The sequence below is a fragment of the Prinia subflava genome, chromosome 10 (assembly GCF_021018805.1).
Source record: "Prinia subflava isolate CZ2003 ecotype Zambia chromosome 10, Cam_Psub_1.2, whole genome shotgun sequence".
Classification (NCBI taxonomy): Eukaryota; Metazoa; Chordata; class Aves; order Passeriformes; family Cisticolidae; genus Prinia; species Prinia subflava.
In genome coordinates this window covers 6021367-6037157 of record NC_086256.1, presented here as the reverse complement: position 1 = coordinate 6037157, position 15791 = coordinate 6021367, and the positions used below count along the sequence as shown (strand labels likewise).

The window sequence follows — 15791 nt, the reverse complement described above, 5'->3', positions numbered from 1 at the left end:
ACCAGGTTCTGCAAGTGCTTCCACACTTGCAGTGGTTGTATTTTTACACTTGCTTCTGTTTCCATTTCAGATTAGAACTACAGAATTGAACAAAGGTGCTTATTATTTCACATGTCACTATTGAAAATTAGTCTAAAAATATTTCCTAAGAGCAAAAGAGATTCTCATCTGGCAGTGATTTAGAGATTTGGAGAACATCCCCTGGGAAACATATGATGGATTTAGACACTTCCCAGGTAACTCTGCCCTCTCTCACTGGTCATGTTCTATCTGTGCCACTGATGATACTGTGCTGCCCCATCCCTGGAAATGTTCAAGGCCAGGTTGGATGGGACTTTGAGCAACCTGCTCTAGTGAAAGGTGTCCCTGCCTGTGGCAGGGGCTTGGAAATCAATGATCTTTAATGTCCCTTCTAAGCTGAATCATTGTGATTCTACAATTCTGTTACTCGCAAATAATGCCTGCCTGTTTCTTGAAAAATGTGGGAGAAGCATCTCCAAATGACAGCCAGGGAATTTTATTTCTGCATGGGAAGGGTTAATGATTGTAAGAATATAAAATACACAATCACCAAATCTTCCCCAAAATCAGGAAATGGGGGTGTTTATCAGAGAGGCAACAGCCCTTCTACACACTTTCCAGTAGAGAGAAGAATTAAAAGAAAGATTTTTGGGTAATTCTTTGAAAAAGCATTCCATTGTTTCAAATCAGATCAAGGAAGTCATTAAAAATAATTACATTTAAGTACCTCAAATTTTATTTCCATTAGGAAAATAATTAATTGGGAATGATTACCAAGATAACCACATTTTTAACTGTGAATATGAAAAGCACTTATTTTTTTCTAATCATCATTGCTAAGGATGCTGCTGTTCCACCCCTAGAAGCCTGCCTTCCAAAAGTGCATCACGTCACAGCCACTCCCACACAGTCAAGTCAGAAACCCTTTTTATGTTTAAATAAAGACCAACATCAAACATTCAAATCATCATCACTTGCCATGTCAGCTGTTTAATGTTATTTACAATGGAAATGACTACTTGCAAGGCATTAGGATGAACCAGATCTCACACCAACATTAGAAACTAGAGTTTAAAATGAGTTTAAACTTCAGTGTGAGCACTCCTGTATCTACTGTGTTCCCCTTCTTTTGAGGGAAAGATGAATACATTTTAAAGTTTCATGCCACAGTTTCTCAAAACACCTTAAGACTCATTCATATAGTGTTAACAGTGAAACAAATGACACAGTAGAGTTTTTAAAGACAATGAAACAGAAGACAGCAATTTTTAAAGGAATACTAGAAATATATTTTCCTATGTTTGCAAAAACAAATTGAGACTGAGGAGTCTATTATAATATGGTCTTGTTGCAACCACAAGAAGGTGTTATGATAATCACGGCCTTTTCTGGAAAGCAGAGTGGTTTGGAACATCCCAGAAACTCCTCTATCACTGAGGAGAAAACAGCCCAGGGAACTTGGGTTTATTATTGTTACTGCAAAAAACCTCTGGCAAGGCTACCTAGAAAAAGTCAACCTGAAAACCTAAGCCAGTTCTTTAACCCTATTTAATTAATTTTGCATTAAACCAATCTGTGTTTGCAATGTATAAGGCACACTAAATTCTCACTTCATGCATAATTTAATTTAAGATTCAGTGTAGCGGATTAGCAACCATTTAATTTGCAGCTATGCTATGTTCTTGCACACATTTGTACCAAGTCTTTTTCCTGTTTTCCAAATCCTTTGTCTCTTCAAACTGATCCCAAACACCACACAAAACAATTCTGAGGAAACAACCAACAGATCAGGAATGGACTTGTTTCACATCCTGCTCATTTGTTTTAAATTCAGACCTTTACCCTCCCCTCATAATTCCTGTCCCTCTGCCAACACGAAGCAGCTGATTGTGAGCACATCTCAGTGCCAGCTCTTACCAGGTGGTGGTGGACAGGGCCTGGTGGGAGTTCCTGTCTTAGGGGGCAGTGCAGGAGGAACATCCTCATTTTTAGCTGGTGGTTCCTCAAATAAGTTTTTAGTTATGGTGACACTGCTGATAGACCCTGATGTGGAAGAGCTAAAGGGATCCTCATTGTTGGCCTTCAACAAAGAAAACAGCAACACACACATTTTCAGTGCAGTGCTACCAGACATTCTCTTCAATAATACAGTATTAAATCAGAACTGAAAGTTTGGACTAACACTAAAAAAAAAAGACTTTAGTTTATTTTTACATATATCCACATACTCCAGAAGATTGAACAGAAAGAAAAATCAAGAATGGCTGCTGTGTATAGCACTATGAAGTTAAAAGCAGTTAAACATGCAAAAGTAATACTTTTGCTGCTACACTCAGCAACCTTAAAAATAAATAAATAAATTATAGTATCACTGGAAATAGAGAGAAAACACTTATCAAGCTGAAAAGATTACATTGCATTCTTCACAGAACTGCAGGACAATTTGCTATCAAGACCCCTTTTTCAAGGAAGTTAGCCACTATAAATGTTTAGTAGTGGCAAAACTGTAATGAAACTGAGTAAGCTTGGTCCTGTCACTGCAGTTTCATGCATTTTCTGTGAGCAGCAGCAGCTTCACATTACCTTGGACAGCGTGCTGAAGTCAGCAAAACCACCCTCAAAGGATTCACTTCCAAACAGGGAGGCAAAGGGGTCTGTAGCTAAATACACACAAATCAAGCAAAGAATAAGATTAAATATAAAAGACTGAAAAAAAAAAATTCCCACTACTGTTATTACTAAATAGCAACTATTACATATTTTCCAACATAAACTAATTTAAGTGAAGTATTTTATGAGGTGAGCACTTCCAGTTATTAAATAGCTTTTTCAAAAACTCTCAGTGTCAACTTCCAGTTAAGAATAATAAATCTCCTGAACAGGAAGTAATTCAAAAGAAATACTACTGTATTTTCCTACATTAAAAAAAAGTTAAATTCCACTGAAAGTATCAAATAGTCATACTACTGGAAATGTTCTACTGAAATAGATGTATGTATACATACAGAGGTGTTTTTTGTGTGCATACACCCATAAATATACATATACAGACACATATATATATATTTATGTATGTATGTATATATGAACGTGAACCAGAGCTCTTTTCTGACTGCAGACCCACTTGTGGAATCAAGCACCTGAACCTCCTATCATCCCAGTCTAATTCAAGAGTACCTTTTCACCCTCATGTGCCTAAAATAAGTGAAAACTGCTATTGTATTGTAGAGCAGGAAGTGCCATACTCACTTCTGCATCTCTAAAAAACACCATTTTCCCCCTACAATTAAAATAAACAGGTTTACAATAAAAAAATCACACATGGACTCCTGTTTTGGATCATCACTTGTCAGCGCAGTTTAGGAAAATAGGAGTTAAGAGCCTTCCCTAAAACATCTTCAGCCCTCAGATGAGAGGGGGTCACAGGAGGAGCAAACTTGAGCAGTAAAAAATCTCAGTGCAGGAGTTACTCCATTCCACATCCACTCTCGTGGTGCAGAGCTATCCTGATGTTACTTAGAAAGTAACACGAAATCTCTGAAAACAACCCAGATGGGAAGCAGTACAAACCATCCAAACAGTCCAAACACACACCAGGATATTGCCCCAGTTTTAGTAAAGCAGAGGAACAATTTTTGTGGAATCTTGTGGAATCAGTCTTTGGTGATACACTCTACAGATAGAGTCAATTTTGGTTTATAAACCTCCCCCCTGAAAAAAGGCACCTTATGTCACACTTTATAGGAAAATTCAGAAAACATGGGAAATCCCTACACCACTCTGTTACAAATTCAGTTAAAAGACTAGAAACAAAAGCAAATAAAAAACCCAAGAAGCTTGATAGGTACAATCTAATTTTACCTAGATCATTTGATGTAGTAACAGTGGTTCCACCAGGAGCAAAAGGGTCATTCTTCTTTGATATTTCTGTCTAAAATAAAAAAATCCTTTGGAGGGAAATTTGTTTTTCAGCTTAAAAGATTCTTCACTCTAAGAATACAGCCACCATTTATTTTAGTTTAGAAGTTTTAAGAGAACACATTCTGGAAATAGCTTTTATCAGCATCAGTGTACAAGTCTGTTAATAGAAACACTTCCTCTCTCTTTTGATTAATACTTTGAAAGGATGGAAAAAGGTACAATATGAGCAACATACTTGGTAACAGCTAATGCAATAGACAAGAATATCTACCACTCATTTTGGTCTCAGATTCTACAACCAGAGCCATCTTCATGAAGATCTAAAATTTCAGCACTCCAGAGATGTGTGGTAAAGCGTTTAGGATGAATGCATAAATTTAGTTCTGAAGTACAGATCTCAAGAATCCACTGCTCTGAGTAATCCCACACCACAGCTCTGACCTCTTATTTTTTTTCTTCCTTTGGACTGTAATAAAACCATGAATTGGTTACATTAGAACATCAAGACTTTAAAAAGGATAGTGTGCCAAGTATTCCAGATTGTAGAAATCTAATTTTTAAGGCTGGAGGTGTAGGCTGTGGTGTGTAATATGACCTTGAGATCCGCACAATGTGCACACCATAGGGAAGGTGCAGTGATTTCTCATCTTGGCTGCTGTGGGTGCACCTCAGGCACACTCTACAGCCACTTAACTTGCTTCTTAATCCACATGTATCTGAGTTTTATATATATCTATGCATGTTTTATGCACACACAAAGCTGGAAGTGAGTTATGAACAGAAACAGCACTGAAAAGGAAAGGAGATGGCAAAAGAATGGAGACAAAGTTAATGGCATGAAGAATTTCAGCTGCTTAAATTGTTTGTCTATCAGCTTTAAATATTAATATCCAACACATTCTAGTCTACACCAGAGAGAGTTTTATGCCCAACTCTACCTTCTTAAAGGCTCAAGACTATTCAGTAACTGCTCATTTGTAATGCAGCTAAAAGTTACACTGAAGTACACTTTAAATTAAAATGCAGCACATAGTTCTTGATCCTATAGTGTGTAGAGGCAAAAATCAAGTGCCTGAACATAACCTGGTGATGCTGATCCTGGGTTTCTTTCCATTTATTACGTTCCACCAACTAAGGAGTTGTTGGAGAGCTTTAAAGCTCTCAAACAACAGAGTTTAATTCATTGTTAAATAATGACAGAGCTTAAGCCATTACTGTCAAATACTCTTAGCTGTGGAACAATGAAGATCCACAATGAAACACTTTAAAAATGTTTTTATTTTTAGTTCTATTTCATCTGTGATTATTTCTAGAAAATAGGACACAAAAAGACAAGACAGAGCTAGGGGATCAGAGGTAACCTTTATATGAATTCTGAATACCAATTTTTAAAGCATGTCTAAATGTACAAAATAAGTTATTTTGTCCAAATCACATAGAGAAAGCAGTAAAAGGTGTGACACCAAACTTACTGTGGTATTATTACTGTTGTCTGCAGAAGTAAATGGATCAGTGCCAGCAGTCACAAAAGGGTCCGTGGAGGATTGTTTGAAGAAAGAGTCAGCTGCAAAAGGGTCTGAGCCTTTGAAGGGATCACCGCCGAAGGGATCTAAAAAGTAAACATCTCCCTAATATTTCTGCTTGCTTTACTTAGCTGATAGCCTAAAAACTAAACAATGTATCACTTCTTTCATGCTGCTACAAAGTGACACACTTGAGACCAAGGACCTTTGTGAAACTGGCCTGTGAATAATTTGTATTCTGTGATTCGAATCATCAGACAAGCCAACGTTTTCTGCACATCCTGAAAACACCAGTTCCAGGATCAACTCAGCATATAGGTTCTTTAACCAAGTCCCTAAAAATGAAGCATTTTACAGAACCTAATGTTTCTAAGAACTCTCCTGCCCTCCCCTCCTGCACTCCCCAAACCCAATTGATGTTTCTTATTTGGCACTTGGTGCTCAACCCTGTTTTACTGTTGCTTTCCCACTGGTTATTTGGCTTTTTTGCCACCAATAACTCCTCTCAGGATCAAGCAAACAATGCAATGACATTGCCTATACAGTCTAAATAGAGACTTCCCACATTTTCAATACTTGATTTTAAAGGAAGTTGGTATGTTAAGAGCCTTTAAAAGAGCACAGTCCTACTGCTTTGCAAATAAAACAGGTAGCAAGTGTTTGGGGCCTTCTGTTCATCACCTTCACATGCTTAAATCCCAACTAAGGAACTTTCAACAAGAGCAAACTTCACTGGCAATGGACTTCTCTGAAAAGCTTTAACACAAGTGGCCAGGTGCTAATGTCACAAATATCCTATCTTGACTTTTTAATGGCATTTCCACCCACTTTTTCCTCTGAAAGTGGTGACAATTTTCCCCACTAGCAAAAACCATGTAGAAAAACAAACACATTACGAGTTATAAAGTTACTCACCAATTTTTCCAAAAGGGTCATCTTTGAAGGGATCATCTGTTCAAAAGAAAAGCAGATATTCATTGAACTGCTTATCACCATCATGAGCCATCTCCAAGCTGCATTTCCGTGGGCTGTTGTCCACAAACACCCACATTCTGCAGTATTAGCACTGCAGTAATCCAGGCCAGCTACTGAGATGAGTCCAGTTTTGTTTAATTGTCACAGACACTGTGGATGGTAACTCCTAAGAGTTCACTTCAGAACTGGATGCATGATCCCAACTCGTTTCTGCTTTCTCACGTACATCTGAGAGACACATATCCTGTCTCTTAGCTGTGGGCATCTACCCCTGAATATATTGAGAGCTCAAAGCCCAAAGGTTTGGTTCTTAACAGACAGACCTTTTCTCTCCTGAAGGAAAGGCCTTGCCATGTGCTGCCAGATCACTTCAATACAAACAAAAATCAAGCAGTGTCTACACAGAAACATTCAAGCTGTTTTAAATTGGTTTAATTTATTCATTAAAAATATTCAATCTGCGCTGACATTCTTTCAGAAGCCAAGTGATCTGAAACAAATCTATCTTATTTTCCTTTCGAAGCAATACAGGCTAAATTGATCAGACCATGATGGAAAGAGTGTAAAATCATATTAATGCGGCTGAAAACATCTGCTTCAGCAGTTAATTCAAATTAACTCCCATTCCCCAACTGGGTCCATACAGGCAGATCATTCCTTCCATGAAAAATAAGAGCACAGCAACATCATTCCTCAAAGGCAAGTTCTTAAAATAAAGCCCAGCGCTTCCACAAGAGGAACAGATGGTGCAGTTCCACATTACCTTGTTCTGAGAGCCAAACTCAGCACAAGTAGGCCACAGCCATTCATCCTGCACCACCCACAGCCTCCCCACAGCACAGCCCACAGAACCTCTGCTGACCTGGCTGTGCACTGGGGCTGTCAGTCACATTGGTGACACCTGCCCACACCTTCACAGCCAAAATGCCACCAGGGCAGTGCAGAGGGGATGGGCAAGAGAAGGCCTCGTGCAGTGAGGGAAAGGAGCAATTTTCAGAGTCATTAGGAAGTCCAGATCATGGAAGGAGAAACACCCTAGAACTCTCATTTCTATCACTTCTATTTCTGTAATGCCATTGGCTCCACACTCCTGTCGCTCCCACATCTTCAGATTTATTCTGTAAGGAGCAGTCTCAAGGTGAAGATGAGTCTGATGTATTCACACAAGACTGTCTCTGCAAATCTGCACTTAGAGAGAAATGTTTACTTACTGCCAACAAAAGGGTCAGACTGGAAGAACTCTAAGCTGGCTTCAGAAACTAGATCAGGCAATGGATGAGCTTCAGCATCAAATGGATCTTCCTGGGCAATTCAGATGGAGAGAAACGTATTACATTCTTAGGACTTGCAAGGATGGAAAACACTTATGTCATCTCCTATTACCATTCAGTGGTTTCTTAAAGCTTAAAGCATGGAGACAGCTGGAATTCTATATAATTCATCAATGGAGATCCAAAATATATTTCAACAACCTGCCTCCTACATGAAATGAAATGCTTTCAAGACATCACACTAAATAAAACTAGTAGGAACTGACAATTATTCCTCTATTGTCATATGACCATCATGTAAGCCTGAAACAGTTAAACCAGGAATTTTTTTAACCTACTTTTTCCTCCCCCAAACCTGAACAAACTCACTTTTTTGGTAACAGTTGCAGCTGGGGTCTCCTTCTCTTCTGCTACAGAAACTGCTGTTTCAGGGCTATTCCTTATCTGTACAAGGATAAAAGCAATTCACCATAAATAAGTAAATACAAGACTGCACAATAAAATTTTAAGTTTTAAACAGGATCATAGAATACACTAAAGCATACTTCAAGAGGTTCATACTTATTATAGCACATACTTTAGTGTTCCATAAACCCTGCAAAAGTTTTAAAAAAATAAATCAATCATGAGTCTATTGAGACATAAGGAGGAACATTTAAAGCAAGACAGTTTTAGATTTTCTGTACTCTTCCTTATTCTGCTCTCACTGCACCAAATTGAGACAGCTGCTCTCCTTCAATGTTAATTCTGCTATTCAATTTATGATGTTTTGCTTTGGAAATAAACACAGAAAAAAAAATGTTACTGCTACTTTCCAGGCAAGCTAAAATTACCTCCTTTTCTGCTTATGAACTTTCAAATATGTAGAAACACAGTCCCTCAAAAAACACCCTGAAATTTTGGTTGTGCAAGTGTTTAAAAACATAATCAATCTTGGTACATTCTTTACTTATTCCAATTTCACAGCTGCAATGCATCGTGATCAAGCAGGCAAAACACTACTCACTGGAGACACACTGTTTGTTTGCTCCTCTTCTGCTACACTTTCCCTCTCAGCATTCTCATTAAGGTTTGCAGTTTCACTGCTGCTGTTGCTAAGGCTGGAATGATCCACAGTTCCATTAACAAGTGTGCTATGGGGCTGAGAGTGCCAACTAAATTGGTTATTTTCCAGTTCTTTCAGCTCAAGAAGCTTTGTCTGCACCTGTAAATAGAAATAAATGTATTGGCATCAGTATGGCAGCACATGGAAGCCAGTATATGGCAATCCCCTCCCAAATATAAGGTGGGTGATATATGTCTGAAAATCCTATTTTCAAAAGCAAATACAATAAAGACCTGTTCTGTCAATCAAAGGGTGAAATCTGTGAGATAAGCAGAAATCTTATTTAGCAGAAGTGCAGAGTGGTTGAAAGACACACCTTTTGCCAAGGAAGAGGAATGTCACTGGCAATACCATGACATGTTGCTATTCAAACTCATCAGAAAAGTTGCAAAGGTTTCAGCATTTTTTTGTTTGTTTAGTTTTGCTGGGGAGTTTTGATTAGGCTTTTTTTTTTCACGTTTTTGTTTTGGATTGGGGATTGTGTGTGTGTGGTTTGGGGTTTTTTCTAGATTACGTATTTGCAATTTCCTTAAACTCGAAATTAAAAAGGCTGCTTTATCAGAATTCTTATCTTCCAAGAAGGAACATTATGATTTCATTACCATCTCCCACATGACTTCTGAAGTCTACAAAAGCCAAGTATATCTTCCTAAACAGGCACTTATATTCATGTGTTATTATTTCAGCAATATGCTTAATGCAGTGCCTTACAGCAAACATTTACAACCTGCCAGTTATGAAGGAATTACTGGATCTGCTAGGTTATGCAAAAGAAAGCACCTAGTCCAGATATTCAGGTGCCTAAATCCCCCTGAACTCTGCTAGGTCAGTCACCTAAGAGAGTTATTGGGGTGTCAGCAAAGACACCACCAGGTGTCCTTCAAGTAAACTGACCTCAGACCAGCCATTAGATAATCCTGCCTAAAGCACCAAAGCACCTACTGTTCCTCATTTAGGAGTCAAGAGCAATAAAATCAGGAGTACAGTTATAAAACCCAGTAAAAAACAAAGTCTGTAGTACAGTCAAGCATAACCACACATATTATCTGTCTCAAATCTGTTCATGGCAAGCACTTCTTGCCATATAAAAACACTGAAGTGGTATAACCTTCTCTCCACCTGTGATGAAATGATGAAAAAATCCATTTCTATACTCCTCAGTTTTTAAACTAAAAGCCGTATTTTAAAATGATGAATGTTATAAGACTCGTTAGCAAGTTACAGATGTGAATTGTGTGAAAGGACCAGCCCTGAGGTCAGCCATTTCTAGGGTTCAAAGGAAAGCTTTGCCTTTCTTTTGTTTTCATCTTGTATCAGTGTGAGTGGCTAATACATAACACAGCTGGCAACAGGGAAGGAGAGCCATGAGGAAAGGGTGTGCAAGCTCCTGCATCACCAAAGTAATAACAAATCACTGATTCCAGAGAGAAACTGAAAGTGTTGGTGCAACAGCAGCCACTCCAAAGCACAGGGCTCTCTGCCTCTCACTGTCTAATCTCAACCCAATTTCTTCCTCCATCCACCTCACTTTCCCCTTCAACAATGCACTAAGGAAATGCTAACAATAATTTTATACTGACTTCACATCAATTAAAGAATAGTGAGAGCATGCCCCAGGCCATGGAGGATGAAAACTTAACTACTGGAGATGGAGAATTTAAGTCTGCATTACCCATTTTTCATTCATTACATTACAGCAAATTATCTGTGGAGTATAATAAATGAATCCCTTTAATTAATAAACTTGGAGAAAGACCATGAAGTATCTTGAGTGACTTAAGTCAGCCTTTAAAAATCCTAACAACTACTAGAACACATGTGTAAGTAACTAAAGACATGAGCAAACAGTGAAGACAAAAAGGAAACAACGCCTTCCCCTTAAGGCAAACCACACTAAAGGTTGCCAGCTTAAAATATTTTTAGGGGGTGGGTGTTTCACACTGCCTTACTGAATTGATTTCCTGTTGTGAATCCTGCAGATGTTGCTGAAGAGGTCCCAGCTGTGCTTTCCCAGACTCTATGCAATGCTCCAGCTCTGCAGTTTCTTGCTGCAGGCGACTCAGCTCCTCTTGGGCTTTGGTCAGTTCATCTTCATACGCTGAGATCTTTGATTCCTGGCTTGTTATTTCAGCCTTCAGCATGGCAATCTAAAGCATGAACAGTACTTCAAGTCAAAAAAAAACCCCACCAACGCAAAACCTACACCCCAAAACCCCAAACTGCACTTCCAAACACATCCAAATATTATTATTCATGATCAGAAAAAGTAAAAAATCTCATAGCTATTGCAGAGGTTACAGATCATACCTGAATGAACAGTTAATTCTTTATTGGTCTCAATAAGAACAGAGTATTTTGTCTGTTCTTCTGACCAACACACATATTTCTAGTATTGAAAAGATAATTTCAGACCTTAAAGAAATACAGTGGCTTTATGTTAGAAAAAAACTACACAAGACGATATTCTTTAACCATTAAGAAATCAGTCCTAGTAATTAGCGGTTCTAACTACATTTATATTGCATCATAATTTTGCTAACTGCTTTAAATCTTATTGGTGTGTAAGTATATCTCAATGTTTGTGGACTCACTGACACTAAATTAGAACACTGAAGTGAGTGATCTATTTCCTATGCTCTGTTGGTCACAAAACCTTGACATTCAGACTATTTATTTATTAAAGCTTTTCCTGCTGCCCCAACAACTGTAACTCTACAAAGACAAGGCATTTGCTCTTCCCAAGGGCACTGGCCACCAGACCTTACCAAATGGGCCTCCTCTGCACACTTCTGCCTGATGTCATTAAGCTGTTCTTCCAACTTGGCCTTCTGCTCATCAAGATCATTTAGGGTTTCCTGTGCTTCCTGTTTCTGAGCTTGCAGCTTTTGCAGATTACTGCTCTCCCGCTTGACTTCATCCTGGAGATCCTGAAATAAAACACATCAGCTTGACATTTGTTCCCTCTCTCCCCCTAACCACTGAATTCTGCAGTACAAACTGCAGTGCTAACCCAGATTTCAAAGTAGCAACAAATTATCTTCCAGAAGCCTGCATGGATACCAGACAAGCAAGTACTCTCAGATTCTAATTCAGTGACATAAAAATAATCAGGTTGTTTGCCTTTGCTTTCCTTCAGTAAAACAAATCTCACTGAAGTATTGAGACCATACACCAACACACAGATGAGCTTATTTCCTCACAGAGAGGTCAACTTTTCATTTTGAATTTCCAAGCTGTCTTTATTCAGGCTGCTGCAGTGTCTCTGTCCTGTGCTTTAGCACTGTGTTTAACTGAGTTTCTTACTCAGAACATGGACCTGCTGGAGTCCAGAGGAATCCATGAAGATGGTCAGAGGGCAGGAGCACCTCTGCCATCCAGACAGGCTGAGAGAGCTGGGGTTGCTCACCCTGGAGAAGTGGAGGCTCCAGGGAGACCTTAAAGCCCCTCCCAGAACTAAAAGGGGCTTGCAAGAAAGCTGGAAATGGACTTTTAATCATCACATGGAGTTACAGGACACAGGAGAATGGCTTCACCCTGACAGAGGGCAGGTTTAGATGGGGTATTAGTAAGAAATCCTTCGCTGTGAAGGTGATGAGGAACTGGCACAGGGTGTTCAGAGGTGCTGTGGCTGCTCCATCCCTCCAAGTGTCCAAGGCCAGGTTGGTTGGGGCTTGGAGCAGCCTGGGACAGGGGACAGTGGAGGGTGATCCTGCCCATGGCAGGGCAGTGGAATGAGATGGGTTTTAAGGCTCCTTCCAACCCAAATCATTCTGGGATTTTGTGATAACAGAAATCCTTTATTCTGCTCCTTCCCCCTTCAAAAACACATGGCCAAAAATGGGAACTGTTTTTTGGAGCATGGTGAAAGGCCATTAACCCAAATGCACTGCCTCCTAGGGCATCCCTTCCCCCAATTCTGCAAGGATCAGCCAAAATGTTATTTTCTGTGTACCAGTACAAGTAAGAAATGCACATTTCATACACAACAACATGGGATCTTTTGATTTACGAAAGAGCAGCAATTATGTGTCTTGTGTTTTAAGTGCATTAAGTAGCATCATAAAGTAATTAGTTCATTTCTGAGCAACGGGAATGGTTATCCTTCAACAAGCTGCAGAGATAACACTGAAAAACATGTCAAGGAAAGAAATTAGGAAGAAGAAAGAATCGTCAAAGTCAAGAGGAAGAGATAATACAGGGAGATCAAAAAGGATTAATACAAAAGGGAAAGTATTAGATGAAAGGAGAAGATTGCAGCCTTTTTGAGAAAATACAGCAATTTCAGGAAGAATCATCAACAACAGTAAAAAATGAACAGAGAGCAAAAAAAATTAAGGAGGATAAGAAAACAAGCAGACATGAAATTCTGATTAGATCATACATTAGTGTGCTGCTCTAAGCTACAATCCTGCTCCCCTTTTCTAGGGGTGTTTTGTTTGGGTTCTTTTTGGTGAGGGAGGCAGTTGATCCTTATGTTTCGTGCTAACACCTCCACACAATGAGGGTACAAAAAGCCAGACAGGAATAGAAATGCATATGGTGCAGCAGTCAGATGCTGGGGAATTAGGTAAGCTCAAGGCAACTGGAGGGCTACCCAAAGATACTTCACAGATGCTTTTACGTTAAAAATCAACCATAAAGCATGCAAAAAAATCTCCCAAACCAAAACACAAAAAGCCCCCTACCAGAACCTCCCAAATCAAATTTAATTTCAGTGAAGAGTATGCCTGTATAGAGCAGTCAGACTAGGAAAAATACTGGTTATTTCTAACCCATGAGAGAAAAATGAGTGTGCACACAAAAAGCTCTTAGAGCAGCTACTGACTTGGATAATTGGGACACTCTTGATCCATTCATTTTCACATGGCTTTGAAAAGCAAGAATCAGCTGACGCTTAACACAAGCGGTGGAGGAAAAAAGTAACAGCCTAAAGAGACTTCAGCCTCCTTTTTCCTGAAGGAAGCAAGAATTCACATCCACATGAGCTAAATATAGATCACCTCCACTTTTGTCTGTCCTAGGCACAGCAGTAGAAAAAGCACTGAAGAGATCTAACCAAGCCTGATGGCTGCCAGAAGAAGAAAGAAAAAAAACCCAACCAAACCCAAAACCTGTGGTGGTTTTTGTTCACATATGAAACTAACCTCTCCAGAATTAAAGGCTGAAGTAGAAACAACACACAAAATTGGCTATAATACTCAAAGATGCTTCTTCATGCAGTAAACCAGGCTCCAATTAAGCTTCAATTTCAAAGAACATCCTTCAGCATAGAAGCAACACCTTAATGTTCAAGCCCTGAATGAGATTCTAAATGAAAACCACTAAGATACTTGAGGTGTTACAAACTGGCATTCTGATGGTAACAGTAATCCCTGTATTAGATTTATCATCATTGTAACTCTTTATGCCAATATAGTGTAGGATAAAGGAAAGTTTAGGGATCCATATTTCCATGGACAATGGATTTAACTGCTTGCCAGTCTGTCCTTCCCAAGATAATTCATGTGCTAGAAAATGGACAGAAAAGTAAAACTTCACTGGTGCACTGCAATAGAGACAAAGAAAATCCAGTTCTGAGGGATACTCAGATCAGGTAACTTTGAGGAAATACCCCTTAATCTCTGCTACTAAAGAGCTGATAATTTAACAAGCACAAGAAACCCTATCAATATGCTTACAATCTTCCTTACAACTCTTTTTCTGCCTTTGCTTTTTATTACCTATTTATATAGTATCAAAATTATTTTACAGAAGAAAAAACTGTCATTCTTTCCCTCCTCCTATACAAATCAATTTGATTGATCACTGACCATGGCTACATTTGAGATCACAAATAGGTCTGTGGAAGGAATTCTGGTATCAGAAACCCTGAAGTGACATGCCACAAAACTAGCTTGAAGCAAGGAGGCAGGTTAGAGCAAACCGGTTTTGTAGACCATCTTTAGAAATGTCCTCATTAGAATAAAACCAGAACAAAAAAACTTGAGGCAAAGATATCCTTAGTCTGTCACATTATTTTTTCTCTGAAGTTCTAGAAAGTTTGTTGAAACTGCAGGTCCTCCACCAGTCAGGAATAAGAAAAGGTAAAGGGCCTCCAGATCAAATAAAAGCTGCAGCCATTTCCTGTTTGATCTGGAGGTTTCTCATTTTTCTGACAAGCCAATAATAGCTTGTTCCTTCTCTGCAGACTGACACAACTCTGTAACTATATTTAACAAACAGCTCGTGTGACCACTAACAGGTTAAAGACCTGAGACAGCTGCTCCCAACACCACAGCTCAGGATACAGAGACTCAGGGGATTCTGTGATGCCACTGCCCATCAAACACACACGGATGACACTGTAACATTCAAGGTGAGCTTTTTATCAAGCTTAAAAACCTTTTGTGCAAAGGCATCAAAGACCTCAACCCTCACATGAGCAAACACAGCTTCCAGAAGACACCAACAAAATAATCTTGTGTGCAAAGCCAGGAATACCCCTGAGAATTGTGAGAACAGTGGGGATCTGCAGGGTGGGGAGTGGAATGACAGTGGAGCACAGGCATGGGCAACTTCCACACGCATTCCTGCAGCTGCTGGAGCTGCTGCCAGCAAGACCAACAGGCCAGCATCTGATTATCTCCTCAAAGGTCACACTGCTAATTATCATCCAGGCTCCAAGGATATTAAACAACCCTGCACAAAATTCATAACTCTTGTAGCACATTAGCTCCTTTTCAGACCAACTGAAATTGAAATGCCAAAATCTTGCATTATTTGCTCTTAAGTAAAGACTATGGAAAATGACAGATTCTTAAAATAAATTTAGAAATAAATATAAGTGGTCAGATATCACACTGAAGATTTTTTTAAAAAAACAGCAACTGAAAATTTAATTGAAATATTGCTTTGCAATATTTAATTCAGAGCTTGGCTAGTCTGTCAGCACTCTAAACACTGACGCTGACTGCATAATCTTTAATGTCTGCAAGA

At 39.1% G+C, this 15791-nt stretch overlaps 1 protein-coding gene across 6 annotated transcripts in view; it reads right to left on the bottom strand.

Annotated features, from left to right (window-relative positions):
• EPS15 (epidermal growth factor receptor pathway substrate 15) overlaps window positions 1–15791 on the bottom strand; it is a 67917-nt gene that overhangs the window by 4688 nt on the left and 47438 nt on the right. For all 6 annotated transcript variants that reach the window (XM_063407090.1, XM_063407093.1, XM_063407089.1 and 3 more), the window contains 10 exons: window positions 11582–11743; window positions 10766–10963; window positions 8718–8915; window positions 8081–8155; window positions 7652–7742; window positions 6381–6416; window positions 5415–5551; window positions 3883–3952; window positions 2605–2681; window positions 1939–2101 (listed from right to left, as the gene is read on the bottom strand). In XM_063407090.1, the coding sequence (XP_063263160.1) occupies window positions 1939–2101; window positions 2605–2681; window positions 3883–3952; window positions 5415–5551; window positions 6381–6416; window positions 7652–7742; window positions 8081–8155; window positions 8718–8915; window positions 10766–10963; window positions 11582–11743 (1207 nt within the window). The remainder of the gene's footprint in view (window positions 1–1938; window positions 2102–2604; window positions 2682–3882; window positions 3953–5414; window positions 5552–6380; window positions 6417–7651; window positions 7743–8080; window positions 8156–8717; window positions 8916–10765; window positions 10964–11581; window positions 11744–15791) is intronic.